General features: G+C 56.2%; 2 protein-coding genes across 4 annotated transcripts in view; one reads left to right on the top strand and one right to left on the bottom strand.

Moving 5' to 3' along the window:
• Ptp4a3 (protein tyrosine phosphatase 4A3) overlaps positions 1-11,952 on the top strand; it is a 33,617-nt gene extending 21,665 nt beyond the window's left edge. For 2 of the 3 annotated variants that reach the window (XM_059247857.1, XM_059247858.1), the window contains exons 2-6: positions 5,326-6,239; positions 8,077-8,169; positions 9,960-10,090; positions 10,715-10,789; positions 11,521-11,952. In XM_059247857.1, coding sequence (XP_059103840.1) covers positions 6,135-6,239; positions 8,077-8,169; positions 9,960-10,090; positions 10,715-10,789; positions 11,521-11,638 — 522 coding nt within the window. In that variant the 5' untranslated portion in view covers positions 5,326-6,134 and the 3' untranslated portion in view covers positions 11,639-11,952. Of the gene's footprint in view, positions 1-2,574; positions 2,661-5,325; positions 6,240-8,076; positions 8,170-9,959; positions 10,091-10,714; positions 10,790-11,520 lie in introns of those variants that run through there. The other variant, XM_059247856.1, reaches the window with a different exon arrangement.
• A 1,833-nt stretch (positions 11,953-13,785) lies between these two features.
• Positions 13,786-27,241, bottom strand: part of LOC131896390 (maestro heat-like repeat family member 5) — an 85,838-nt gene continuing 72,382 nt past the window's right edge. The window contains exons 30-40 of the mRNA XM_059247010.1: positions 26,124-26,283; positions 24,948-25,129; positions 18,890-19,027; positions 18,403-18,517; positions 17,464-17,607; positions 16,074-16,250; positions 15,440-15,595; positions 14,808-14,930; positions 14,530-14,632; positions 14,271-14,345; positions 13,786-14,020 (exon numbers count right to left, since the gene is read on the bottom strand). Of these exons, the coding sequence (XP_059102993.1) occupies positions 13,920-14,020; positions 14,271-14,345; positions 14,530-14,632; positions 14,808-14,930; positions 15,440-15,595; positions 16,074-16,250; positions 17,464-17,607; positions 18,403-18,517; positions 18,890-19,027; positions 24,948-25,129; positions 26,124-26,283 (1,474 nt within the window). The 3' untranslated portion in view covers positions 13,786-13,919. The remainder of the gene's footprint in view (positions 14,021-14,270; positions 14,346-14,529; positions 14,633-14,807; positions 14,931-15,439; positions 15,596-16,073; positions 16,251-17,463; positions 17,608-18,402; positions 18,518-18,889; positions 19,028-24,947; positions 25,130-26,123; positions 26,284-27,241) is intronic.

Here is a 27,241-nt window from a genome sequence, read left to right as displayed (position 1 = left end):
GCTGCTGGCCCTCAGAAGTGACAGTTACAGGCCTTCGTCTGCAGTGGTGCAGGCAGGCAGAGCTGGTCCCTTTCAATAGGAGGGTGCCCGCGGAGGGAGCCTGGGCCGGCAGATCCCCACCATGCCCTACAGGGCACTGTTTAGGCTGAGCCTTGGAGGGGACAGCAGATGCCTGCCTGCTGGAAACCCAGGCCTGCATCCTCACAGCTGTTTCCAGGTCACAGCCCAAGGGCTCCATGACAGACAGGGTGCTGGCACCACCTTAGAAGGTGGCTTCCCTCTCTGGCAGTGTGTCCGTTTATAGAGTTGGCCTTAGGCTCATCGAGGGCTAGCACTGGCCTCAGGTGGCACAGGGCATCAGGGCGGATGGTCAATGGAGCCACCAAGAGTGTGTCCATCTCCCTCTTGGCTCTCCTCCTCTGGGAACCCTCCCTGTCCACCCTCCCCCTCCAGAGCGATTGCCACTTGAGACTCTCCTGTGGTCCCCATCCTGTGCATAGTTTCAAGTAGTCTTTGAGGGACTAAGTTGGGGAACTCCCCCCGCCCTCCCCCCCCCCCAAAGGGGCAGCTGACATGGTGGCTGCCTCTGGGAAGGCATGCGGCTGCCATTAGGTGGCATGGGTGTCCTCTCCTTAAGGTTCCCCCAGACCTCGAGGGCTGAGGTCTCGTGATAGGTTCTGGACGGTTCCCCAATCTGGACTTCTGCCTAGAACGCTGGGTCATTTGTTCCTTCCATAAACAAGTAGGAGCTTCTTGGTGCCAGGCCTGGGTGGGAGGTGGGGTGGGGTGGGGGGAGTGGAGCTGAGTGCTAAGTCCCTCCTCCCGTTAGAGAAGCCTTCCCTGGGGCTGGGCACATGGCCAAGGGGAGGGGGTGGTGGCAGCATGGGGTTAGGTTGAATGTTTTGTGAGGGGTTGCACCCTTAGAGCTGTGGGGCACAGGGACGCAAGAGCTTTGGATGGCTTCCTAGGGACTGGTGTGGGTGGAGCTTGCTAGGATCTCTCCTCCTGGCCCCAGAGATGGGTGTTCTGGGGGGGGCTCCAAGAAGGCTCTGGATGTGGTATAAATAGACTTCTCCGAAAGGCTTGGGGCCCTGCCAGCTGTAGCAGGTGCCCCCAGGCCTAGCTAGAGGCCCCAGCTAGTGGGTGCGTGGGGGCACTTGGGGCCCCGTTTTCGGTCCTAGCTGGTGTAGTATCTCAGAAATTGCCAGGCCTGACACCAGGCCCTTTCCAGACGTGGACACTGTGGTGGGCCACCAGAGGTGGTTTGTCTATGACTTCTTTCTCCCAGCCACTCGGGGAGGGGACCTGTAGGACGTCTGCAGGGGGGCACATCCCTAGGCATGGTTCAGCTTCCTGGCTGGGTGACTCGGGCAGTTTACTCAATTCCTCTGAGCTTGCTGGATGCTGGTGCCTTGTGGTGGGGTACAGGATCTGTGGTCAGAGTGGGAGCCGGTGGGACAGCTGAGATCATGATGAGACTGGGAGCCAAAATCAGGGCAGTTACTGGGCTGGGTCTATTAGCATGTATTTTCTGGGGATCTCATGTGGCTGCCTGGCTTTCTGGGGTTAGCCCGGATGGGGCTCCAGTGGGACCTTCCAGCCTGGACACTATTAGCCCTACTTACCTGGGCCAGGCAAGATTAAGGTTTGGCAGGCTCGGCTGTGCCAGGCTGGCTAATGAGACTGCTCTCTGGTAGTATGGGGTGGGGCATGCCCTCTCTTGGCTCAGGTCCAGCCTACCAAGGCCCATTCCTCTCCCTAGCACCAGCTACTGATTGCAAGGCTAGGCCTCTGTCTGGGAGCCAAGCTCGGGGCTGGGTTCCCAGCAAGGCAAGGCCTCTAGGGATTCTGAGAACTGGAGCTCAACAAACCGGGCTCCAGAAGGCTCCCAGGGCCATGCAGTCACTGGGGCAGGTGTGGACTGACATCTGTCTCCATTCTTGGGCGAAAGAACACAGGGTTCCTGCCGGGGATGCCCCAGGACAAAAGCAGGACCCTGTTCTGTCGGTGGAGGCAGTGGAGTCTAGGAGAAGATTCTGCTGGGGGGAGTGCCCCGGAAGGCTGCAGGAGAGCTGGGTGGGTGGGTGTCAGTTGCCTTGGAGATAGATGAGCCAGATAGTGTAGAGTCTGCTCCGTCTGCTGTGTGACTCTGGAGTGTGCCTAGGTTCAGTGCCTCAGTTTCCTCAGCTGTAGGCCGGCGGGACGGTGCGGGGGTGGGGTGGCTTTTAAGGTGAAGTGCGGACTAGTGGTCCCGGGCACACAGTAGCTGCTCAGTAAATGCGTGCGAGGCTGGAGAGCTGGGAGGGGTCCTCCAGGCCGGTGGCTCTTCTGCAGAGGGAAGTCCTTGCTTAGCAGGATGCAGAGAGGGGAAGGCAGGCTGGTCCGCGGTGGTCCTCCCCCTTCCTCCTTCCTCTTCCTCTGCTGGCCGCGCCTTTGTTTGCCCGGCCGGCGCTCTATCTTTAGGCAGCAGGTGCGGGAGCCGCTGCGAGTCGGGTCGCCCGCCGGTCACCGCCCCCCCACGTGACGCCGGGGCGCTATAAATAGCTGGGCCGCCGGGCGCCCAGCATCCGCCCGGAGCCGGCGCCGCTGCGGAGGGCGCGCGCGCGGGTCCCGGCCCGGCCGGCCGGCGCATGGAGGCAGCCGCACTCCTGTGGGCGCGGGTGAGCCGGGCTGCGGGCGGCGGGGACCCGGCCTCGAGGACACTCCCGGACCCTACCCCTACCGGGATGGGCCCTACATGGGATGGCGGCTCCCTTGGCGGGCTGGGTGGGAAGCCCCGCTGAGGTCCGGGAGCTGTGCGCCCTCACCACACCCCACCACGGGTGCTTGGGGTCCCCAGCCCATCCACGAGCAACCTTACCTGTCCTGACAGCGCAAAGCCCTGAACTGCGACCCCTGACTCCGCGAGTGTCACACAGGGTCCCCTTTAGGTCCCTTCTGAAGCCAGATGCACTCTCACCCCATCACTCGAGGGTGGGGCCTCTGCGAACCTCTCTGTGTCTTCTTTTTTTCCCTGGGGTTCAAGTGTTCCCAATTATTAGACGCTATGTTGAGAAAACCCGCGTTGCTGGACGGTGGGGGCTGGCCAGTGTCCAGAGAAGGGCCTTCCACGCCCCTCTGGCCCATGTCCTCATCTGGCCAAAAGGGATAAATATTGATCTTGAAAAACATGCCGGTTCTGGGAGCAGCAGAGTGCTTAGTTTAGGATACTGTTAGAGGAGGCTGGGCGGGATAGAGGAGGGCCAGTCAGAGGGAGGCCCAGGCCTTAGTAGGGTCCATAAGCATGAGGAGTAGTAAGGATGTGGTGGCTTGCCTGAGTGCCTGGACTCACAGTGGTGAGGCAAGGTGAGCTCTGCCATCTGCTTTCATTCAGAGCTGCTGGGTTAGGGGCATATAGGTGGCTGGTGGGCCCACGTGCCTTGGGTCAGACATGCTAGGATTTGGCAGGGCAGAGATCTGGTGGAAGCCTCTTCCTTGTTCTCTGAGCTTCTCAATCCAATAGAAGTGATGTGTCAAGGGAGGGGCCCCTTTTTTTGGGGAGGGGGCAGCCACCGTGTGGTTGAGCCTGGGTGGAGGTGACTGAGGCAGGCTGTGGGCATGCTTTTTTGCCCTCGCTTGGGGGGTGTGGCCCGGATTGCAGTGGACTGTGCAGGGCATTGTAAGATGCAGTCCAGCCTGGAGATAACCTCCACCTGGACCCCTGGCCTCCATCCCCTCAGGCCTGGGGTGAGCATTATAGGTGGGTGGTTCAGGCTTCCTTTGCCCAGGTGGCCAGTCCGTAACTATGGGTAGTAGAACTAGACCGTGGCTGTTGTTCTTAGGGTTTTACAGCCCCTCCGCCATACTGCAGCTGATAGGTGCAGTCAGCCCCACAGGAGCCTGCCGGTGTTCTCTGGCTTCCTGGGGGCCTTCTCTCTTCTTCTGTCCACACAAGGGCATTGCAGCGTGCACACATGGGATGCCCCTCCCAGGAGGCCCAGGTGTTTGTGTCATAGCATGAGGCTCTCCTTGCTTATACTCCGGCTCATCATCGTGGCTCTGCATGCATAGGGCTTGAGGACCTGGCCAGCCAAAGCAGGCACAGGGCTCCTCTCCACCTCCCACAAGGTGCCCCTCCATCTTAGCCCTGTCCAAATGATGGCAAGGACTAGTTGCGAGCTGTGGCACTGACCTGGAGTGGAGTGCTGAGCTGTTCCCAGGTGTAGAAGGTGGTGAGTGAGGACCCTGTGCTGCCGGGCACAGCTGAGCCTTGGACAGTGGGGCCTGTGCCCACAGCTTGAGGCAGGAGGTCCAGGGTCCTAGGCTGGGCCCTTCCTGCAGCCAGGCTGAGCATCCCAGGCCCTGGTTTGCCTGGTGGGCAGCTGGAGAAGTGGGTGCTGGGGCAGAGGTAAGAGGTGTGGGCAGAATTCTTCCAGGTGGGGGTCCAGGAGGGGCCTTCATGTGGACAGAAGAATGAATGCTGGGTGGGGTATGGGGCTGAGTCCAGGGGCCCAGGCTCAACTAACCACTGGGTCGTAGCCTAAGGGACTGTAAGGGCCATCTTGTTCAGTCCTTCACTGTGTAGGTGGGAACCAGGTCCAGAGAGGCCAGTGATGTGCCCAGGGTCTCCCAGGTCCTCCTGAGGGTGGTGGCGGCGGTGGGGGTGGGGATGGGGGCGCTAGCTGCTCTTTTGATCTCTTGTAGCTAGGAGATTTGGAGAGGGGGAGATGGCATGGAAGGGCTGAGGCTGATGTCCTTCAGTAGTGTCCTTCCCCAGGTCCCTGTCACGGTGTGACCCCCTTCCTGGCCACCGACGCTGTCATTTCTTTGGCATGAGCCTGGCTGCTGGCCTTTTGGACTGTGGTCTCTCGCAGGGCAGACTATCTTGTTTACCTCTAGTGCCTGGCAAGTCCCAGTATGTGGTGGCTGTGGGTGGAGATTGCAGAGAGCCCGAGGGGTAGCAATTGAGGCCACTCACCCCCTGTCCCTCTGGCAGTACCCATTGTCCCTGAGATCTGCCCTTGCAGAACGATCTGAGCTTGTTACCTTGTGCTGTGGCTCGCAGTCCCAAGAGAAGGACCACGCTGTCTTCATGGGCTGTGAGATGGGGGACCAGGCTTGGTGGCTTGGCTTCTGATGCTGTGGGTGCACTCTTGTTTGAGTTTCTCATTGCTCCTGGGGTGAACCCTGATACCCTCTTCACCCTGTCTTGGTGGCTGTGTGTGGCTCTCCTGTCACCCCAGGGGCCTAGGGCAGCCCTGGCAGGAACTCTCTGTCCTTCAATATTTTCACACTGAGACTCTGAGGATCAACGAGGACCTCCCATTTCTTTCTCCCCTCCCGTAGACTGTGCCTTCTGAAGACCAGTGTGCGATTGATGGAGGAACTCCAGGAAGGCAGCTCTAACTACTGCCGTTCCCAACATCGTGGGTGCTGCTGCTGAGGAGGCCCGTGCCTCTCTGGCCCTCACCATTGCCCTTGCCTCCCAATGGCCTCTGCTGCCAGGCCAGAGGCCAGCACTGCTGCCTGAGCCCGCTGCCCCTCTCCAGGACTTGCCGTTCCCTGATGGGGTAACGTGACAGACGCCCCGGATCAGAGGCTGCCTGCCCACCACGTCCCAGGGCCGCCAGAGTTGGTTGAGTTCAAGTTCATTTTCCCTTTGGGTCCTGAGTGCTGGGGCCCAGCTCTGAGTAAAGGGGACTCTCCTCCATCCACCCATGCAGGGACGGTGTCCCCAGCTATGGCCCCATAGAGGACGGTGTTCCGCAGCCAGAGTCACCAACTTGAAGTTCTCTTTGCCCAGTTTTTTTGGTTGTTGTTATTTTTATTTTTGCTTCTTTGTAACTACTCCACTCTGAGAGACAGGACTTTGGAGCTGTCCATCTTACTGGGGGAGGAGGGGGGGTTTGTTTCTTTTCCTTTTCTTTTTTAGAATTGGGTTTTCTTTTGGAATTATCGACCACCAGGCAGCTTTCCTCTTCTTCTCCCAAGTATTTGCACAATATTTGTGCGGAGGGGTGTGGGGACGAGGTTTTAAAGAAGTCTTTTTTTTTTTTTGGACAAGCACGGGGATCTCACTGGACTTGGTGTGGGGGGCTGGGGGACCCCCCGTGCAGCCCTTGCTGGCTGGTCCTCTCTGGGTCCCCGGAGGAGGCATGGCCCGCATGAACCGGCCCGCGCCTGTGGAGGTGAGCTACCGGAACATGCGCTTCCTTATCACGCACAACCCCAGCAATGCCACCCTGAGCACTTTCATCGAGGTGAGTGGGCTGTCAGGGCTGGGTGGGTGTCCTGGGCGGCTCGGGGTGTGATGGGTGCTGGTGATCAGCTGGGTTTTCTGGAGGTCTGGCTGTGTTCAGGCTTGTGGGCACTGGGCATTGCCTAAGCTGTGGTTGTCCGGATTCTGAGTGACCTTGGTCTCTGCAGAAACGGAGCAAGAAAGAGGTTCATGAGACAAGGGCTCATGGGGAAGTGGCCTGGGGACAGGCAGATGGAAGGTGGGCTGGAGGGGCTACCGCATGGCTAGTCCGGTCCACAAGCTCAAGCCCCAGGAAGTCTTGGGGACAGGAAAGAGACTGCTGTAGCTGCGAGGTGACATGTGGGGAGTCTACAGATGTCTGTCATCTGTAGCCACCCTCACTTCACCCCCAGATGTGACCAGGTGTTTTTTCACATAGAGGAATAGAGGTGGAGGCTGTCAGCACGGCCTCCCTGGGGACTCTCTGCAGGGCTCCTTACTGCAGATCTGGAATAGCTTGCAGAGCCTGCAGCTGAGTGCTGGGCAGTTTGTGGAACAGACTTTCGTGGCTTTAGATTCTCAGTCCTCTCCTCTGTGGCATGAGCTAAGCCCCGTGGGCTTCTGGGTATCGAAACAGGAAAGGATGCATAGAGGAAGGCAGTGGACACCCTATGTCAGGGACCCTGGACCCTGGACACATAGCTAGATGCTATGCCGGGGGAAGACGGCCCCTCTCACCTTTGAGAACCTTGAGATAACGGCAGGGTCTGATGTGGGACTAGAAAAAAAAAAGCACCGTGAGTGACCAGGACAAGGGCTTAGTGTGTGAGGAGGATGAAGGCTTAGTGACCAGAATGAAAGATAAATGGGTGTGAGTGAGGAGGATCAGGGCCCAGTGCATGACCAGGATGAGGGCTCAGTCTGTGACCAGGATGAGGGCTTACTGTCCCAAATCAAGGCTCAGTGTGTGACTAGGGTCAGGGATCGGAGTGTAAGCAGGATGGGGGCTCACGGTGTGAGTCCTGAGCCGAGAGGTAGCTTTCTCCTTGATGGACTCCGCAGCGTCCCCGTGGTCTCTGAGGGGGACATTCCCTCATTCTTCTTGCACTCTCAGAATAGCAGGGTCCTGGCCTTGCTGTGTCTGGTGTCCCCATCACATGGCCAGTGAGACCCAGTCGTTCCTCACCACTCCCAAAATATCTACTGGGAGCAGGTAGGTGGGGGTTGGCCCTGCTTGTGGCTGTGGGTATAAATACCCCGTGTTGGCTGTGAGCTGAGTGAACTTTCCTCTGAAGGATGGGGCTTTCCCCAGTGGTGTTGGGTGCCACCCTGCTGCCTCTGTCTCCAACCCCTGAGGTCTGCTTGCTGGAGACTCCAAAGGGCCTTTGTGGAGCCCACTCATGCAGCCCAGGAATGGAGGGCAGTGCAGATGTAAGGAGGCTCTCTGAGGCCTGGGCCACCCTTCTGGAGTGGCTTTATCTGGAGAGCAAGGACTTGCAGCTGGGACCCTTTGTCCTGGGTGCTGCAGCAGCATGAATGTCAGGACAGGGCTGAGATCACAGTGGTCGAGCTGTGCGTTTTAGTGAACACAGGTGGGCTCCTTAGCTTCTCCAGGTAGGACAGGGGCAGGTGCCCCGGAAGCACCAGCAGAGAGGCTACCCTGCCAGCCACTCCACATCCGAGCCCTTCCGCTGGTTTATGAAGTGTGCTTGTCTCAGGGGAGGGAGCTTGAGGGGACACAGTTCTGCTTAGGAGCTCCAGAGGGGCAGGCCTTTGGGGACTCGGCATGACGCAGAGCACCAGACTGAGGCCAGCTCTTGGATTCTGAACCACTCGGTCTCTCTCTCTTTCTACCCCAGGACCTGAAGAAGTATGGGGCTACCACCGTGGTGCGTGTGTGTGAAGTGACCTATGACAAGACCCCTCTGGAGAAGGACGGCATCACTGTTGTGGTGAGGGGCATGTGGCTCTGGGCACCGTGACTGCCCAAAGCAATGTCTGGAGTGTAGATTTGGGGCTCTTTGCTGTGAAGCTGGGCCCTCTGCTGCCCCCCTTCAGATGCATCGTGGGCTATCTGTGCCTTGGGCTGGTGTGGGACAGGTGACTGTGAGAAAGTTGTCTCCACTGCACCTACCTTCCCAGACTAGCCCCCGAGCTCAGGTTGCACATCCTTGGTGCTCTTTTTTTTTTTTTTTTTAAATTTACTTATTTTTATTTTGTGTGCATTGATGTTTTGCCATGGGTGTCGGGTCCTCTGGAACTGGGATTACAGACAGTTGTGAGCTGCCGTGTGGGTGCTGGGACTTGAACCCTAGTCCTCTGGAAGAGCAGTCAGTGCTCTTAACCATTGAGCCATCTCTCCAGCCCCAGACGCGGTGCTCTTGACCATAGCTTCCCAACACTTGGCTTGTCTGCTGTTGGGGCCTGTGGTTCCTATTAGGTGCTCCGTAGCCATTGGCAGCCTGTAGCCCGTGTGGTTCCTTTTTGGAGCAGTGGAGGCTTGGAGTCAAGACATTCTCTGAGACCACAGGTATAAGTTCGAGGGCTCGGGGCTGGAGAGATGGCTCAGAGGTTAAGAGCACCGACTATTCTTCCAGAGGACCCGGGTTCAATTCCCAGCACCGGCATGATGGCTCACAACCATCTGTAATGAGATCTGGCACCCTCTTCTGGTACATAATAAATAAATAAACCTTAAAAAAAGAAGTGGGAGGGCTCATGTGGGGGAGTAGCATTCCCCTGATTGTGCTGCCTCCCTACCTGCTGGGTGTATTTGGCACTATGGACTGGGGCTTGAGCCCTGTCAACCCTGGCTGGAGAAGATGGAGACCCTCTTGTACAGATGAGGTGGGGCTCAGCAGGTGCCTGCCTGGCTCCCTGACGGCTCCCGGGGGCCTCCCTTCAGCCTCTCATTGCCTGCCATGTGGGAGCCTGTCTCCTGGCAGCAGTGGGTCCCAGGAGACCCTGTGCAGAGGCCGTGGGTAGGGATCCTAGCTGCTGTTTCCTTGCCTTCTTGACCCTGGGGGCTCAGCTAGGTGGAGGAGGGGCAGCCTTGCTTGGAGGGCCAGAGCAGAGCCAGTTCCTTGGCACAAGGCCTCCCTTCCCAGTGCGGAGCCTGGATGAGCTGGGCTGCGTGCAGCAGACCCTGACCGACTGGGCTGAGGCCCTGGTGTCCTGTGCTCAGCACCAGAGTGACCCTGGGTTACTCCGCTGTGAGGACCCTGTGTTGCTGGGGTCTCATATCTACTGCCTGGTAGTTTGTAGAGGGAGGAAGAGGTTGGGGTCGCACAGGCCTGGGAGGACCCCTTCTGTTGACCCTTCCCTGCTGTGAGCCTCAAGGGCCTCCCATAGTGTGGGTGTTGAGGGGAGTGTGAGTATGAGACAGAGGCGCGTCAGCATCTCAGTACGAGGCTGCCCCAGCCGATCTCCCTTGGGACTTGGGACTCAGGACAGCCACATAAACTGGTGGCCTCCAGGAGCTGCCCTGTTTGGAGACAGAGAGAGGTAGAGAGGTCTCAAGAGCCGCCCTCCATCAGCTAGCTCCTGCAGACCCATGCTGGTTCACCCCGGTACCAGTGGGTCTCACCTCTGTCTTCTCCACACTGTGCCCTAGCATACCCTCGGCTGGAGCCTTCTCCATGCGGGGCCGGCCTCCCCCCAACCCCCCCATTTAGAACTCTGAGGGACCGGGGAAGGAAAGCTAACATCCCTAGGGCGAGTCCTTAAGCGGATTCCTCTATAGGACTGGCCCTTTGATGACGGGGCGCCCCCTCCTGGCAAGGTGGTGGAGGACTGGCTGAGCCTGCTGAAGGCCAAATTCTACAATGACCCGGGCAGCTGCGTGGCTGTGCACTGTGTGGCCGGCTTGGGAAGGTGAGTGGTGGTGGGTGGCGCTCGTGGCCCCATTGCTGCTGGGAGCTCAGCTTTGGCTTCTGTGGTCTGACTTCATTGTTTTGTGAGTTTGGATGTGGGCCAAATCCACTCGACCTTTCTAAGGCCCCAGGGTTCCCAGGCAAGTCCTTTCACAGCCTGGCAGGGAGGGCTTCCTGCTACGACCCAGTCACTGCACCTCATGCAGAAAAAAGAGCTCCCACGAAGACGTGCTGGTCACCCAGGCCTGACCTCTGTTTGAGGAGGAACAGCTGCCCGCACTAGATGGAAATGAGCCAGGCAGGGGAGCACCCCCGATGCCCCTATGGCAGGGGGGGCTGGAGGGCAGGCTCAATAGCCGGTATGCTTATAGCTCTTTTTCTAGGAGCTTAGGCACAGAGAGGTTGTCTGCATCTCCCTAGGCTGCACAGGAAGGGCAGGAGGAGCCAGACTAGAGAAGATGGTTGGGCTGTCTGGAGTCTGTATCTTCTGTGGGCAAGCTGAAGGAATCCGGGGGTGGGGTGGGGTCATCAGGCCCTCATGCGCCCGTCTTGGTCAGGTGACCTGAGGCAGGGATGCGATGGGGTGTGGGGTCTCAGATCACCTCAGCTCTGCTTGTCCCCGCAGGGCTCCAGTGCTCGTGGCTCTTGCCCTTATTGAGAGCGGGATGAAGTACGAGGATGCTATCCAGTTCATCCGACAGTGAGTAGCCCGCGTGTGTGGGTGGCCCTTAGGGATCTCTGGTGGATCTTGGCAAGCTGAGTGGGGCTTAGGCTGTCACCATGGCCTCTCCTTGCCCCTCACCTCTCACTTCTGTAGCTGTTTTTTGTGAAGAATCCCCCCCCCCCCCGCCCCACATTCCTCTGCCCTCCCTGGCTGCTCCCAAGCCATTACCTCCTCCTTGTGGTATGGTAGCCTTCCTTGAGGACCCCCATCTTTCTGATCTTTTGGGCAAGGACTGCACAGTGGATGTGGCGTGTGTGTGTGTGTGTGTGTGTGTGTGTGTGTGTGTGTGTGTGAGTGTGTGACATATCCACTGTGGATATGTGGACACCTTTGTGCTGCTTGAAATAGGTACAGCCATCTCTTTCTCTCTGGGGCAGGCCCTGTATGGCTGTAGCAGGTGTCCTTAGGGGAGCCTGGGCTATGCAGATGGATATTCAACCTAAAGACCTATGCCAAACACACACAGTTCTCTGTACCTTGGCACAGCACTGAGGTGGTGCTGGCTAGCTAGGGTGAGATGTATCCCCGGACCTTCACTAAGCCTCGGCCTCCCAGCCTCTCCCCCCATAGCCCCAGCTTAGCCTACTTCCTGTGGGTCTGTCCACTCCAGTCCCACTGGAGTATTACACAGGGCCTGGAGTTTCCTGGGGGAAAAAGCAAGGTGTCCAAGCCAGGCTTTATGACCCTCTGCCTGTTCCCGTCTGCAGGAAGCGCCGTGGGGCCATCAACAGTAAGCAGCTGACCTACCTGGAGAAGTACCGGCCTAAGCAGAGACTGCGGTTCAAAGACCCCCACACGCACAAGACCAGATGTTGCGTCATGTAGCTCAGGCCCTGGCCCTGTACACCCTTTACTCCTGTGCCTCGGGCACCTGTGTTGAAGGAGTCCATTGGCCGTGTGTGTTCCTGCTCTGTCCCTGTCTGTGCCCACGGCTGTCTTTCTGAGGCTGTCCCTGGACCTTCCACCAGTTCCATCCAGCCCCCTTCACCCCCTGCCCAGGCCTCCTCCCTGGCCCGTGGACGGCAGGTGGGTGTTTTTAACCACTGGGCCCAATGCCTGACCTGTTTTCGGCACCTTTGTGACCAGATCCTGGGCCTTCAGGTGCTCTGGACTCTCAAGGCAATAAATCAGGAGCTGTGGATGTGTGTGAGGAGTGGTGTGGAGCCGGGGGGGGGGGGGGGGGAATGGGGTCTGGATCCTGGGAGGCCATGGTTCCCATCTCTGCTGCCCTATGTAGTGTTGCTGCTGTGTGCCTCCCTGGCACCCTCTGGTGGCCATGCCGTGCTCTGCACCCTGCCTCGTTTCTCCAAGTTCTTGACACATCAGCTTGGTTCCGTTTAGGGAGCTTGGACTGGTGACAGTTTGAAGGTTAGAAGACTAGAAGGTGAGGCTGAGTCACCTCTGCAGGACAGAATGGGATCCACTTGGAACGTTCAGTGGGCTCCACTCCCCCATACCCATGCAACCTGTGAGATTTGGCCTCAGTGGCCGCTGGCCTAGGAAATGACCCCCACTGCCCGGAGGAGGAGGAGGAGGAGGAGGAGGAGGAGGAGGAGGAGGAGGAGGAGGAGGAGGGGGAGGAGGAGGGGGAGGAGGAGGGGGAGGAGGATAGGGCAGCAGAGTGGTGTGGGGTACATTAGATCTGAGAGTGTGGGAAGGCTGGGTACCTGTGTAGCGCCTCATCTCCCTGCTCACACGTTCTGAGCAGTGGCCTGGCTCTTCCCTTAGCTGAGGAAAGGGGACAAGGGGCAGGGCTGGCTGTCCACGTCCGTGTGGATGTGCTGTCTGTCCTATGGCACCGACTCCACGGATGGATGTGATCCTCAGGCCTTACAGGCCTGTCCCTCTGTGTCATCTATAACAGACCCAGGGCACCTTCCTCCTGCTCTGTGACCCACCTTGGATCCTTCCCTCTTCAAGCTCCACATGTCTGCCCAGTGGCCTCCTACTCTACCTAGCTTGGGACTAGGTCCCAGAAACCCAAAGGGCCCGCTTTGCACCCCAGCCATCCCAGTAAGGCAGGCCTTGTGGCAAGGTGCAGCCTTTTGGGGGTGTTCCTTCCCCACACTCAGTAGTGGTGATCTTGTGTGTGCTGGAAGCTCACTACCCCTGTGGTATACTTGCACAAAGTCGCTGTTTTTTTTTTTTTTTTTTTCTTCAGTCTGCCCTCCAAGTTTTCAGCACAATGTCCTTTGCCCCAGGAGGCACATAGTCCGGGGGCTGGGAGAGATGGGAAAACGGGATCCACTCAGGTGAGGGCGTGCGGGGTCTACCTAACACAGACTCCATAAGGCCTGGGGGATGTGGTATGGAGGCTTTTGGGTGGTAGGCACAGAGCCCAGGGTTGGAGGCCTAGCTAGAGGGTCCCTTGGGGGAGCTGGCCAATCGAATGGGTCCTGAGAATAACACGCCGTGGCTCTGTTATTATCTGTTATAACCTAAGCTCTGTACCCACAGGGCCTGTCTGCCATTTCTTAAATAGAGGCTGAGTGGGGAGGGCTCTGCCTGAGAAGGGATTGGGGGACCCTCTCAGGGAGTCAGGCACCCACTTTTGGACTCTTGCAAATCTCGGGGGAGGGTTATAGCTGGGGCTAGATACCTGTCTGGAGCAGGCTGGCCCTGCTGGAGGAAGACCCTGGCCTGCGATAGAGAAGCCTGCTGGAATGCCCTTCACTTCCACCTGCTCCACATCCCCTGTAAGAGCTCTCAGCTGGGGACACTGAGGACTTTCCCCTTAGGCCCCACTCCCAGAGAATGGTCTGCTCAGCTGTGGGCACTATGGCCTGGGCTCAGGTCGTGTGGAGTGGATCCCATTCCTGAGCAGTTATTAGCAGAGTCTATCACAGACCTTCCAGTGTGTCTCTGCCCTGTCCCTCCTTGTCTGTCCCTGTCTGTGTCCCTGAGTCTTGTCATTATCTTGGAGGGCTTGGCTTGGCCACAGCAGAGGGTCCTCAGGTGGCGGACAGGAAGCTGGCAGCCATTACACTTTTTTTTTGTTGAATCTAGGTTTTTCTTTCAAATGGAAAAATGCTACACAACCAAGCTCTGTGGACAGGGTTGGGGCAGGGCTGTTCTGGGGGTAGAGATGGGGGAGGATGGCTCGAAGTCACTTCTTGGATCTGGCTGACACCTCCCGAAGGAACTCGAGCTGTCTGGTGGCAAATTCCCGGATGGCAGGTTCTGGGTCTTTTTTGAGATCTTTAAAAGCTTCAAGAGAGAAAGGACAAGTCAAAGGTGAGCCCATCCTGGAAGGGAGCCACCCTCCACCCCGACAACTCCAGTTCCATCTGGGTAGGAGGCTACGGGGGCTCTTTCCGTCCGTTGGCTAGCATGGAGTGCCCCAGTGAGGTGGGGTCTGCGCGGGAGGCCTGGGTCCTTGTTTTTGCCACCGCCTGAGGGAGGTATGCTGCCCGGAGCTGGGGGGCGTGGGCACAGGCCCAGGGTGTGGGCTGCTCACTGGAGAACAGCAGCTTGGTGTCCATGTCGTTCACCATCTGTGTCACGGCCTGGGGTTGGTAGCAGGTAGTGTACCCTGTGCAAGATGGAGAGCCAAGGCTGCTGGATCGGGGCTGCTCTGGCCCAGCCTCCAGGAGCTTCCGGAAGCCCCCGACTCTTTAGCACCACACTCTCCTCCCCCCAACCCCCTCCCCCCTTTTCTCTGCGGTGGTGGGTGGGCAGGGTTAGTGAGGACTCCGAGCCTGGCCCATGCTGCTCACCTATAAACAGAGCTGCCCAGGTCTTAATGTGGCGGTGATGGCTGTGCAGGTAGTTGATGGCCTGGGACAAGTGGATGCTGAACTCCTTCTCGCTGTGGGTCATCTGGCCAGAGGAGAGCCCGCCTGTCACTGCCAGGGACCCCAGGGACTATCGGCTTCTACCCCTGCCAGCCTCACCTCCCTGGGAAGGAGAGACCGTGGTGTGTGTGTGTGTGTGTGTGTGTGTGTGTGTGGCTATCTCAGGTCCCCACTGTTGACCCCAACCCCTGGCCCCTCACCAGGCAGGTCCAGAGGAAGTGGCGGGCACTGAGGCCAGTCTCCCAGGCCAGTGTGCAGAACAGGGTGTGCCGCGGCTGCCAGCGGAGCAGTACGGCACAGCGGTAGAAAGCGAACTTGGCCTGCTGTGGAGACAGCCACGGGAGGGGTCACTCACTGCCCGTGTGTGTCTGAGCCTGGGCTTTCCAGTCCCCCGAGACCACAGCTGCAGTGGGCACCTCAGCAGCCCGCTGTGCTGGTGTCCGCGAAGCTGCTCCGACCTAGGGTCCCAGTGCCCCGTGGAAGGTGGGTGGGTAGGTTGGTACTTAGCTCTGTCTGAGCTTGCTGGGGGAGCTGGCTGCTATGGTCTCCTCCTCCTCCTCAGATGATAGGGAGTCCAGAGAGTGGAACATGGTAAGGAGGGCTCTGTCTGCGTATCAGCGGGTACACGGTGTGCCCGTGTCCCACCATGCTCTGCTGTAGCCAGTGGACCCACAGGTCGGGCTGGCCAGAGTGAATGTGGGGAGTACATGGGCGGGGACCGGGATCTGGAGGGCCCTGCAGATAGCCAGATCTTCTGCCACTGCCCTCTCTTCCACCCTCCTGCCGGCCCTGGCCCTTGACCAAGATGAAAGGCTTGCGGGTGGGTACTGACCGTGACAACGGCTGGGCACTGGTCCTTCAGGTAGAGGAGCAGAGGTAACATGCTCTGGCACACCTGGGACCGCAAGCCACACAGCTCTCTGTCGGTCATCGTCGCCACCAGGTCCCCAAACAGTGCCATGGCCGCTGCTCGAATATTGTCCCGTTCCTGTGAGGCAGAGACGTAGTGAGGTGCCAGAGCTCCCCAGCTTGGAACCCCTACTTCCTTGGACTTCCTCAGTCAGGCTCAGGGACGCAGGGTAAGGTTGGTCCTCCCCCCTTCGATTCAGAGGAGGGTCAGGCTTTCTCTCAGACAAGGTCTCGGGCCATCCTCACACAGAATCACCAGCCTGTCCTCTAGTGCCCACTGACACCCTGGCAGCCAGGACCATGAGGGCAGCTGGGTGACTTATTCCCCGTTTCCTAGTGAAGGGGGCTGGAGGAGTCATTTTGGACCCTGGGACCTGCCTGAGTGGTCTGTAGTAGGCCGGGGACACAAGAGGGGTTGGACAAGTGAGACTTGGCACTTCAGCCATGAGGAGGAGTGGAGCACCACCTGGTGGACACCTGGCCAGATCTGGTGCACCTGTGGGCTCACAGCTTGGCCCACAGGTTCGGTTCCCCCCACCGTCTGTTTTTATGCTCACGTCATCAAAGAAGTAGCGGGCGTTGATTGCGATACTGAGACTCTGGGCGCCTGCGCCCTCTGTACCCAGGCGGTGCAGTATATCCGATACCAAGCCCATAATGCCTACAACCACTGCCTCGTTGTTCTGGAAGAAGCCATTGAGGAAGGCTGGCAGTTGACCTCTGAGCAGAGTTCCCTGTGGGGAAGGCAGTGGGCGGTGGGTGGAAGGCACAGGTCTGCCCCCCTCACTTGGCTTCACTTGGGGTACCCAACTTGAACCCTGCTGCTGCCTTGTCCCTGGGTCCCAGATCCTTATCCCTCCCAGGCCTGGGAACACTTTTTCCCTTCCTCTGAGCCCCCCACCTGGGCTTCACTCCCGTGTCTGGCTCCCTTCGGGTCAGGTGGGATCAGCTGCATAAGGAAAGGATGCTCAGGTTGCTGAGGTTTACTGAGGTGGGTCTTCAGAACTTCCACGTGGCAAGGGACCATTGTGGGCCGTTTTTATGCTTTTGCTGTTTGTTTTTCCAGCCCATTCTGCCTGCCCCAATTGTTGGCTGTGTGTCCTGATCTCTAGACGGATGGTCAGAAAACAACAGACTATTCCCACCTTGGGGCCTTTTTTATCAGAATGGCTTTCTTCCCGCCTTCCAAACAGATTTTAAGCCAACTTTGTCTCCCAAGCCCTGTTTGGTTTGAAATATTAAATTCACCTTCACAGAATTATTGGAGGGCAGTGCAGACCTGGGCACCTTGGGTGGAGTCAGTGTGCTGGGGACCTGGGGTCTAGTCTGGTAGGATGGGGTTCTGATAGAGGAGCTAAGGGGGAAACCAGGCAGGTACAGCATGGTATGCCTGCTGAGTACTGAAGACCTCACTAGAGTCTGGGAAGGGGTGTATCAGGGCCGCAGCCCTTGCTCACTACAGGGTACCCGCAGTGAGGAAGAGGTCAGGAACCCTAGGGCCTGAGCTGCGGGCAGGGGGTGGAACAAGGGAAGGGCAGGTCCCCCAAAAGCAGCAACACAGTCTTTCTCACCATAAGCTGTCCATATGGGATGTGGTTTGCCATGGCAGTTTGCATAGGGGACTTAGTTGGGAATGGAGAATTGGGGGGCAAGGGGCACATGATTCTCAAGGGGTGATCTCTCTGTGCCAGGTGAAGGGTGCTGTCTGCCTGGCTCTTCAGTGGGCCTCTGGGGTTGTGCAGGAAGGTCCGTCCCTTCTCAGGGTAAGGAGACATGTTCTTGGGGAACACGAGTGTCCTTGCCTAAAATACGTCCATTTTTTTCAGACGAGGAAGCTGAGGCCCAGAGGGGGAGAAGTCAGTGTCCCAGGTGACAGAACTAGGGTTCCAACCCACAGGACCTTGCCTGCCTCTGATGCTTGGGGCTACATGGCCCTCTGGCCCTCACCTTCTCCGTGTGGAAGAGGATGTTTCCAAGGCCCTGCAGGCTGGCCACACGGATCTCAGAGCAGGTGTCCTGGAGGCTTTGAGCCAGTACAGTCAGGGCGGCCTGTTTAGAAAGCACCTCCAACAGGGCAGGGCTATAGAGGAACTGGGGGCACCAGAGAACAGTGGCTCAGGCTTGGCGCCCTCTCCTGGGCAGCCTGTGTCTCTGTTGGGGGCTTTGGGGATAGGGTCTGTCCAGGGGTTAGGGGAGGGTGGCTGACCAGCATCCTCAGAGTACCAGGGTTGAAAAGCATTTGAAACTTCTCAGTTTTCAAACCCTTCTACGTATGGCTGGTGAAACTGAGGTCTAGAGCATTTATTTAGCCAACCTGGAGCCAATTTACGCCCATGGAAGGTGCATGGGACATGTGGAAATAGGCCCCCAGGAACGGCAGCTCACAAATCCTTCCAGTGGAGTGGGAAGAGGCATAAGGTCCCCATTTCAGCTTAGAGATCTGGTAGCTGGTACCAGTTATGGAAGTGACCCCTCCTTCAAGGCTCTGCCTCTGCCAGGACCCACAGTGGTGAAGTGGCCACATCCCAGCCCTTGTTGAACCATTACCCTGTACCTCAAGGTTCTCGGGTAGGAGTGGATGGGGACCCAGAGTTACATGTGAGCAGAGCAATGCCACATCAGAGTCTGATCCATGGAGTCCATACCCAGGGCTCCTCAACTCTGCTTGGGTCATGTGGGCAGGGCAAGGTGAAGAGATAGGCCCCCCCAAGGCTATAGGCTGAAGGTCCTGAGAGGTGGAGGCCCCTGAAGACCTGAAAGAGGTCCGTCTGGGCAGCTGTCCCCACAGGGTGAGTCAGGTGGGCATACTGTCTTGTGTTAAGGAGGCTGGAGGGTGGGACATAGGCTACCTGGGGCCCACTGCCCCCTCCTTCCTCCCTGTCCTACCTCAATGAGGACCAAGATGGCTGTCTTCCTTTCTCGCTCCTGCTGGCTCTGCAGGCTGGGCAACAGGTAGCTGACAATGGCCTTGATCTCTTTGCAGTGATTCTGCACCATGGCCCTGGGGGCAGGGCCTGGTTTTGTGGTCACTGCCCAAGAATATACCTTCTACCACCTCCCAGGCTGGCCAGGCTGGGCAGCCAGGTACATCCCAATGTGATAGAGTAGGCATGTGTCTCTGTGTGTTCGCCCATGTGCTAGGCCTGGGCTATGCATGGGGAAGGAAGAGGAGGAACAGATGTCCTTGTTCCTAAGGTTCCCAGGACAGAGTGGGACTGGGGGAGGATTTTGCACCTGCACACTCTGAGTGCATGCACCTGGGAGTGTGGCACATGCCTCTTGTGCTCTAGGGTGCTGTAAACACATATGTAGACCTCAAGTGATCCACTGTGGTTCATGCTCCCGGCCTCCCCTTCCCTTGCCCCACTAGTACCTGGCAAGGAGGCCCACGGCCTGTGGGTAGGTGTGGATGGAGGTGAAGTGTTCCCAGGCACTCTGCAGTTCCAGGTGAGCAAAGTCATGCCAGTGTCCCGTGGTGGACAGCAGACTCTTCAGTGCCTCCAGTGATGTGCTGCAGTCAAGCAGAAAGGCCAGGGTCTATCCAGAGTTGCAGACACCACCTGAGCCTTCTCCTGTTCTTGGGATGGGGGTCCCAGACTGTCTCAGCTCTGGAGCCTGCCTCCTGCTAAGGCCCAAGATGAGGAGGAATGTGCTGGGTACAAGGACACAGCAGAGCACATCCATCACTAGTTGGAGTAGTGTCTTAGTTACCTTTATATTGGCATGACAAAACACCATGGCCAAGGTAACTTATAAAAGAAAGCATCTAATTAGGGGGCTCATGGTATCAGTGAGTTAGTAGATTCCATGGCCATCATGGCGGGGAGCATGGCAGCAGGCAGTCAGGCATGGTGCTGGAGCAGTAGCTGAGAGCTTATGTCTGATGTGAGTGCTGTTGGGAATCTCTGCCTGATTCTAGGAGAAAAACCACAGTCTTTGGGGATCCCCATAGCTCTTGGCCCCCAGTCCAGAACTCCCCGACACCTGTGTGCCATCTGAAGTTCATATGCAACCTTGAAACTAGTGAAGAAGAGTCCTTAGAGGTGACACCTGCCATCCGACAGTCCCCTTGACCATCCAGAAGGTCACACTGTCCCATCTTCAGATTCTCCATACTCCAGCATCCCAGTGATGTCCGCCCATAGTGCCATTCCTTTGTTTGTTTGTTTGTTTGTTTGTTTTTTGGTTTTCCGAGGCAGGGTTTCTCTGTGTAGCTTTGTGCCTTTCCTGGATCTTGCTCTGTAGACCAGGCTGGCCTTGAACTCACAGAGATCCGCCTGCCTCTGCCTCCCAAGTGCTGGGATTAAAGGCGTGCGCCACCACCGCCTGGCCCATAGTGCCATTCTTTTTACCTTCCAGGGCCCTCAAGGGACAGAGGCTCCTTAGAATGAGGCGGCAATGCCTGTGTACTCCCCAAGAGCCAGCCAGACATCAGTACACACTTCCACATCCCCACATAGCCTTTTTTGTTTTTCCTTTATTTGTTTAATAGATTGTACACATGATTTTTTTTCGTGTGTGTGTGTGTGTGTGTGTGTGTGTGTGTGTGTGTGTGTGTGCGCTTACGTGTATGTGCAGGCGCATGTGCATTTCGGTGTGAATGGGGATGTGAGCATGCTACAGCGTGCATGTGGTCTGAGACAACCATAGGGTGCCCGCTCTCTTCTTCCACCTTGAGACAGGTTCACTGATGTGTATGCCAGGCTAGCTGGTCTGTGAGCTCCCAGGAATTCTTCTGTTTCAGTCTCTCGTCCCGCTGTGGGAGTGCTGAGCTATTACAGATCTGTGCGATTGTGTCCCGCAGTGGGGATTTGAACTGAGGTCCCGATGGCTCGTTTGGCAAGTGGTTTACCCAAGGAGCCATTTTTTTTCTAGTTCCCTATTTTTATTTTTAATTGAGGCAAAGTGCAGTTCACATCACTGTTTGTTATTATAGTTCATTTCAAGCAGATGAATTGGTGGCAGTAAACATAGCCATAATACTAACCTTTACTTACCTCCCATCTTTCCAGATGGAAACTCCCGTTAAACACTGACTCCCACCCCTGGCCCTCATCCCTCACCCTGCCCCAGTCCAACCCCATCATTCTATTTCCTGTCTGTCTTTGACTCCTGTAGGGACCTTGTATGAGTAGAAGCCTACAACACTTGTCTTTTTTCTTTTCTTTTGTTTTGTTTATTTGAGACAGGGTCCCATGCTTCCCAGGCTAGCTTTGAGCTTGCTCTGTAGCTGAGGACGACCTTGGGTTCCTGATCCTCCTGCCTCTGTCACCAAGTGCTGGGATCACAGCTGTGTGCCATCTTGCTTGGCTGTTTTCTGTGTGATGACCGGCTCAGGTCACTCAGTACGATGTCCTCTGGGTTCATGCACCATGCTCTATGTGTCAGAATTTCCCTTTAATTCTGAGTACTGTCTGGGATGGGTCATCTTGATTGGGTTTATAAGCGTCTTAGAAGATTAGTACATGCCTCTAGCTGCTGTGGTTCCTTCTGCTTCCTGTCCACCAAGCAGTGAAAAACAGCCCCAGCTACACATTCCTGCTGCCATGAAATTCTGCCTGAGTGCATGGGGCTGAGTGGCCATGGACTGAACCTTCTGGTCAAGATGTAGCCAGCACCATGTCTGCCTGCACACTGCCATCCTCTCCATCATGATGATAATGGACTGAACCTCTGAATCTGTAAGCCCCTATCTCAATGTTTTCTTTGCAAGAGTTGCCGAGGTCATGGTGTCTTTTCACAGCAATAAAACCCTAAGACATTTTATCCATCCATCCATCCATCCATCCATCCATCCATCCATCCATCCATCCATCCACCCATCCATCCATCCATCCACCCATCCGTGACTCTTGGCACATTGGCAATTTTGGCCACTGTGAATAGTGTCTGTCAGCAAATTTTCCAGATGCTTCTGAGTCCCTGCTTTCCATTTTCTTCAGGTACAAATTCAGAGAAGAAGTAGGATTTCTGGGCCACATGGAACATTCTGTAGGCACTTGCCTCCCTGGAGATACATGCTCTGTATATCCCAGGCTGGCCCCATACTCACGATCCTTCTGCCTCAGCTTCTAAACACTGGCATGACAAACACACGCCACTGCACCTCACGCCATAGTTATCCTTTTCAAGGACCACATAGCTGCTCCACCTCACATCTCACCATCACTATGTAGGGCTTTGTTTCTCCACAACTTTTTTCCCATTTTTTTGTTTGTTTTTATTTGAGACAGGGTTTTTCTGTGTAGCCCTGGACATCCTGGAACTCTCTCTGCAGACCAGGCTGGCCTCGAACTCAGAGATCTGCCTGCCTCTGCCTCTTGAGTGCTGGTACTAAAGGTGTGTGCAACCACCACGGCCCGGCTGTCTCTCCACATCTTCACCAAGCACTGCTGTTCTGTTTGTGAATGTACACACCTTTATGAATGTGAGATGCTTTCTCCTCCATTTAGGTTTTGTTGTTGTTGTTTTTTTTTTTTTTTTTTTTTTTTTTTTTTTAAGACAAGATCTTGCTATGTATCTCAGGCTGGCCTCAAACTCTTTCTGAGGCTGGCCTTGAACTCAGGATCTTCCTGGTTCAGGTGTGGAGCTGAGTGCTGAGACTAGCATGCCCACATACTCACTTCTCTTCTTCTATCACTAGTCTTTGTCCCTTGACCTAGAAGGGCAAAGGTCAACAGTGAGGCCAGGATGAGAGTGAGGACGGAGAGTGAGTTGGAAATAGAGACATGACATGTCTCACAAGTGGGGCATCCAGCCCCTGATGGTTTGACTAAGTCAGTGGGAAGTCCTCCAAGGGCTGGCAGAGGACACAACCGAGAAATGACCTGGGTTGGTGAAATCTCTATAGCTAGCATATTTGTGACTCAAGGAGGTCCCACACCTGTCGAGGGCAGGCTTTCCCCAAAGCCCCACTCCTGGTTATGGGGCCCAGCCCAGCTGAGTAAGATGTCAGGAGCCTCCAGCGTCAAGACCCATCTGCCCCGCCATCAAGTGCTCTGGGCCATCCACCCTGTTGGGGCACCGACAGCTAGTGGTACACTCGGCAGTGGGTTCCTATAACCCCTCTTCAGAACTTCTTTCTCTCTCCATAGTGCCAGTCAACCAGGCACAAGGTGTCAGGCCCTAGACTGTGATAGATCTCATTCATGCCACCTACCCTCTGAGGCCTAAAGAGTGCCAGCCAGCTTCCCTGACTCGCCACTGTCACCCCTGTTCACGTGCCTGCTGGGTGGCCTGCCCATGCTTGGGCCCCTTTGGTTGGTCCCAGCCAGGCTGTTTTCCTCTGTGGGGAGGGGAGGCCCGAGTCTTGTTCATGCTCCAGGTGGATATGGGAGCCATACCTAGTCAGTCAGAGCCTTGGATGTTTCCATTGGTTCAGGGATGGGCATATGACTGAATCTGGGCCAATCAGAGCTCATGCACTACACCCAGGGTATGTTTCAGGGCCTTTGGCTTCTAGGACCACCCCTAAGACCTGTTTATAGGGTGGCCAGTGGAGAAAGGAGAGCTAAGGTGGAGAGGGATGCATCTTGGTGAGAGGGATGCATCTTGGGATTTCCGTCCACAGGGAAAACTACCCATGAGCCCAGGAATGTGGGACCTCCCTTGGGCATGGAAACAGACATCCCTGTCTTCTAGAACCTTCCACCCATGGGGTGGAGGTAACAAACCAGGAAAGATGTGGTTAGATGTTGAGGGCCCAGGGTAGGGTAGGGGCTGAGGGAGGTGTTGCTGTTTATAGGGGTGTCCATGGAGGTCTTGACAGGGGACTTTCAGGTGAGCAGAGCCCCGAGGGCAGCAGGCTTTGGTCAAGAGTAGGGAGGGCAGAGAAGCAGAAGGGAGAAGGCAGCCATCTTTGCATTCTCCCCACCTTGCTGTGCTCTGGGAGGAGAATGTTTTATTAGCTTATTAGGGAAGATTCATGCATTTTGCACGGTTGATGTGAATAAAAAAGAGATTTTTGCGCATATTGGAATTCAGAGGCAATCTGAGAAGTGACATTTTTTTTTTCCCTGTGACGTGCCTTAGGGAGAGCTGTTAAAACTGACAAACTGCATGAAGCATATCATCACACAAACAAATGAAAAGAGTGAGCCCCAGTGGTTTTTAAAGACTGGCTTACTGGATTTTGGGAAATAGGACCAGGTACAAAGGCAGTACCAAAGCAGTCAGCCCCGACTGTGACAGGACAGAATGTCCCTCATATCCTGACCAGGCGGGTTGACAGTAAGGCATTACTGTTCACGACATTACACAGAGACAAGCCATCCATGGTCCGCTCTGGTAGCGGACCACAGCATTGACTGTGATGAGTGAGGGCTGGATGGTTATCTGTGGTCCAGCTCAGTGCCTCTTGGCTCGAGAAGCATCAGAGCCTCCACGAACCTCTGCTGTTCCACGTGTATGATGTAGGGAGGGATGGCTATGTCCTGGACCCATTGCAAGGAGCATATGGATCAAGAGGAGGTGCTCTGCTGGGTGTTGGTGGCACATACCTTTAATCCTAGCAAGGCAGGCGGATCTCTGAGTTCGAGGCCAGCCTAGTCTACAGAGTGAGTCCCAGGACAGCCAGGGTTACATAGAGACATCCTATATTGATATCTCTCCTCCCCTTCAAAAAAAAAGATGTGCCCCTTGTCATAACTGGGTAGCTGCGTTCAGGGGCCCCTATTTGATAAGTGTCTGTGGGGCCAGGAGCCCTAGGGAGACAAAGAAAGCAGACACAACCTGTCTTTGGGATCATTTGTGCTGGCTGCTATCCCGGCCATGAATGGCATTTGGGATCATGACTATTAACTATAATTGTCCTTTTTAAAAAGATACGTTGGGGATATCCCCCCACCCCACCAACCATGCAAATGCCTTCAGGTCCAGATGAAGTTATTAGGGTGGCCCCAGCTCAGTGGCTGGTGTCCTTATAAGAAGTGGGCATTTAGGGCTGAAGAGATGGCTCAGAGGTTAAGAGCACTGGCTGTTCTTCCAGAGGTCCTGAGTTCAATTCCCAGCAACCACATGGTGGCTCACAACCATCTGTAATGAGATCTGGTGCCCTCTTCTGGCCTGCAAGCATGTATGTATAACGTAATAAATAAATAAATCTTTAAAAAAAAAAAAAGAAGAAGTGGGCATTTAGACACAGGCAGAGGACAGGATTATGGGATGTTCGAGACTGAGATCATAGTCATGCAGCCTCAAGCTACAGACATATCCTGGGGACAGCTGGAAGTAATAAAGGGTAAGGCTGCAGACCCTCTGAATTTAGACTTCTGATCTGTGAACTGAATGATGATATCCTGCTATCTCAGCTCCTCCACCCCCGCTGTGTGTGTGTGTGTGTGTGTGTGTGTGTGTGTGTGTGTGTGTCCTGAGTGTTCTTATGGGTATGTGTGAGGCCTGGCAGTTAGCTGCCTATGAGGCCTTGGGCTCACCTCTGGGGGCTGGGCATGGCTGATTCCTGGGCTTTCTGCTCCTGCTCAGGTTCTGTGGGTTGGTTCAGCTCCATGATATAGTGCATCTGGGCCAGGAGGGCCAGGAACAGCTGGGGAAAGGTGTCCCGCACGGCTTTCTTGAATTCTCTCGCGAACTGTAGCTCGTGAATTGTGTTCATGGCCTGTTGGAGTTGGATGAGCTTGGAGCTGAAGTGCTGGGATTCCAGGCTAGGGATGTTTAGCCAAAACGCACATTCAAACACACCTCTCCCCCCTGTTCTGATGGCTCAAGACCAAATCTAAGTGTCCAGGCAATGTCAATTGACCTGTGCTGGCTTATGTCACCTGTACAGCCCCCACTAGAGCCTCTGGACCCGCTGCTCTAGTCTCCCTGGTGCTCCCCAGTGGTGCTCCCTGGTGCTCCCCAGTGGTGCTCCCTGTCCTGTGCTCTTTAGCTGATGTTCTATAGCCAGGTGCATTCCAACCTGTGCTCCCCAACCCATGCTCCCTAACCAGTGCACCCTAACCTAACCACTTCCTATATTCTCAGTACTGTGTGGTTGTCGGTCTAGGGAGGATTTGGGTGTGGGGAGGCAGCTATGTGTCTGGGCTATCACTCAGGGACCTTTGGGGCCAAGACTCTGTCTAAGAAAGGGCCACATGGAGTTTGGCATAGCTACTGCCTTGCAAGAGTCCAGCCAAAGGAGACAGGTATAGACATGGCCACCTTAGCAAGCAGGTGTCCTGTTCCAGGGTGTGCAAATATGGTGTGGGCTAATGGAGAACATTGGAGAGAGGATCCTATAGGGACAGTGTGGCTGCCAACTCTAAGGCTCGTCCAGAATCTATGATCCCAATACGGGGCATGGCTTTGAGCCCCAAATGCTAGGCTTCTGTTTGTACATTGCCAGAGGCCCCTCCTCTCCAAGGCTGCCTTCTACAGTCCCTTTAGCATTAAGTCAGACAGATCCTCCTGACTTGCTGAGGGCTCAGAGTCCTGAGCCAGGTCCCTGGGAACTGAGCCAAGGACTGTGGGATCAGTCTATGGGCTGGGCTGCCCCATGCTCTTCTTCTCCAGATAGGAGTGGCCTGGGTCTCAGCCCTCTTCCTTGAAGCCTAGCGTACTGACCCATGTGCTCACACAGCTGCCTGCCAGAGGTGAGGTCAGAGACTCACGGCCAATGAACGCAAGTGAGGCTTCTCCACGGGACAGGGGCTGCTGTCGCTGGCACTGGAAGGCAGAGGCCTCTTCTGCATCCACGCCATCAGCACAGTCAGAACCAAATGGCTGGCAGGCTCTTCAGCTCCCAGGGCCCTCCACAGGCGAAAGGAATGGCTGTGGATGGGGGGTGTGGGGTGCTGTGAGAGCCATGCTGCGGCTCAAGTCTGCTTGACTTGGCTAGTAGGCTCTATGTCTATCTAGGGCCCCAGTGAAGGACAGGGTGACCTTGTGTTTACTTTGCAGGGAGGTGGATGCTGAGGCCTGCAGAGAGAAGCTTACTCAGATCATGGTCCTGTTTGGTATCTGGGCACTGACCCTGCAGCCATCTGAGGCCCCAGGCAAGGAGGGCAGGCAAGAGCTGTCCTGAGAGGGAACTATGATGTCCCCTGAGTCTTACCCTAGTGTCCTTTGGGCTTTAGTATTGGGTGGAAAGGGCCCTTTGGGGCAAGACCAGGAAGGACATAGTTGAGTGGCCTCATAAGTGGCAAGGCAGACCCGAGGGGGCCACCCTTAAGGCCCTGTGGAAATCACCCCAGTCCCAGCTGATATTTGCTAGGTGGGCACAGAAAATCCTAGGAGTCTTCTCCAGTGTGGCCACAGGATGACTGCAGGATGACTGCATCAAGAGAGAGAGAGAGAGAGAGAGAGAGAGAGAGAGAGAGAGAGAGAGAGAGAGAGAGAGAGAGAGAGCGCCCTCCCTGCATCTGAAAGCCTGGAGGGTGAGACTTTCAATCTGCTCTCTGGGGCTGCTGTCTCCCCAACGGCACCTTCGTGCTGAGCACCTTGAAGGCAACATTTAGGGGAGCAAGACATGTAGCATTGAGAAAAATCCTTGAAGTCTTAGGGGTGACAGCCCAGTGGGGAGCACGGTGGGAAAAGGAAGGAGGAAATCCTAGGAGCCAATGGGAAAGCGTTTGCAGCATGAAAGGCGGATGGCGGAGAGCTAACCAAGGCGGGGATGGCCCCAGCCACGTGAAGCTGTTGATAAGAGCAGTTTCATCTCAGCTGCAGTGGGAGCAGCAGATCTAAGCAGGCTCGGGAGGGATGGGGCCAGAGAGTAAGAGAGAAGGGA

The sequence above is a fragment of the Peromyscus eremicus genome, chromosome 20 (genome assembly GCF_949786415.1).
Source record: "Peromyscus eremicus chromosome 20, PerEre_H2_v1, whole genome shotgun sequence".
NCBI classification, from domain to species: domain Eukaryota; kingdom Metazoa; phylum Chordata; class Mammalia; order Rodentia; family Cricetidae; genus Peromyscus; species Peromyscus eremicus.
Note: the sequence above shows the minus strand (reverse complement) of the source record. Positions and strands in the feature narration are given on the sequence as shown.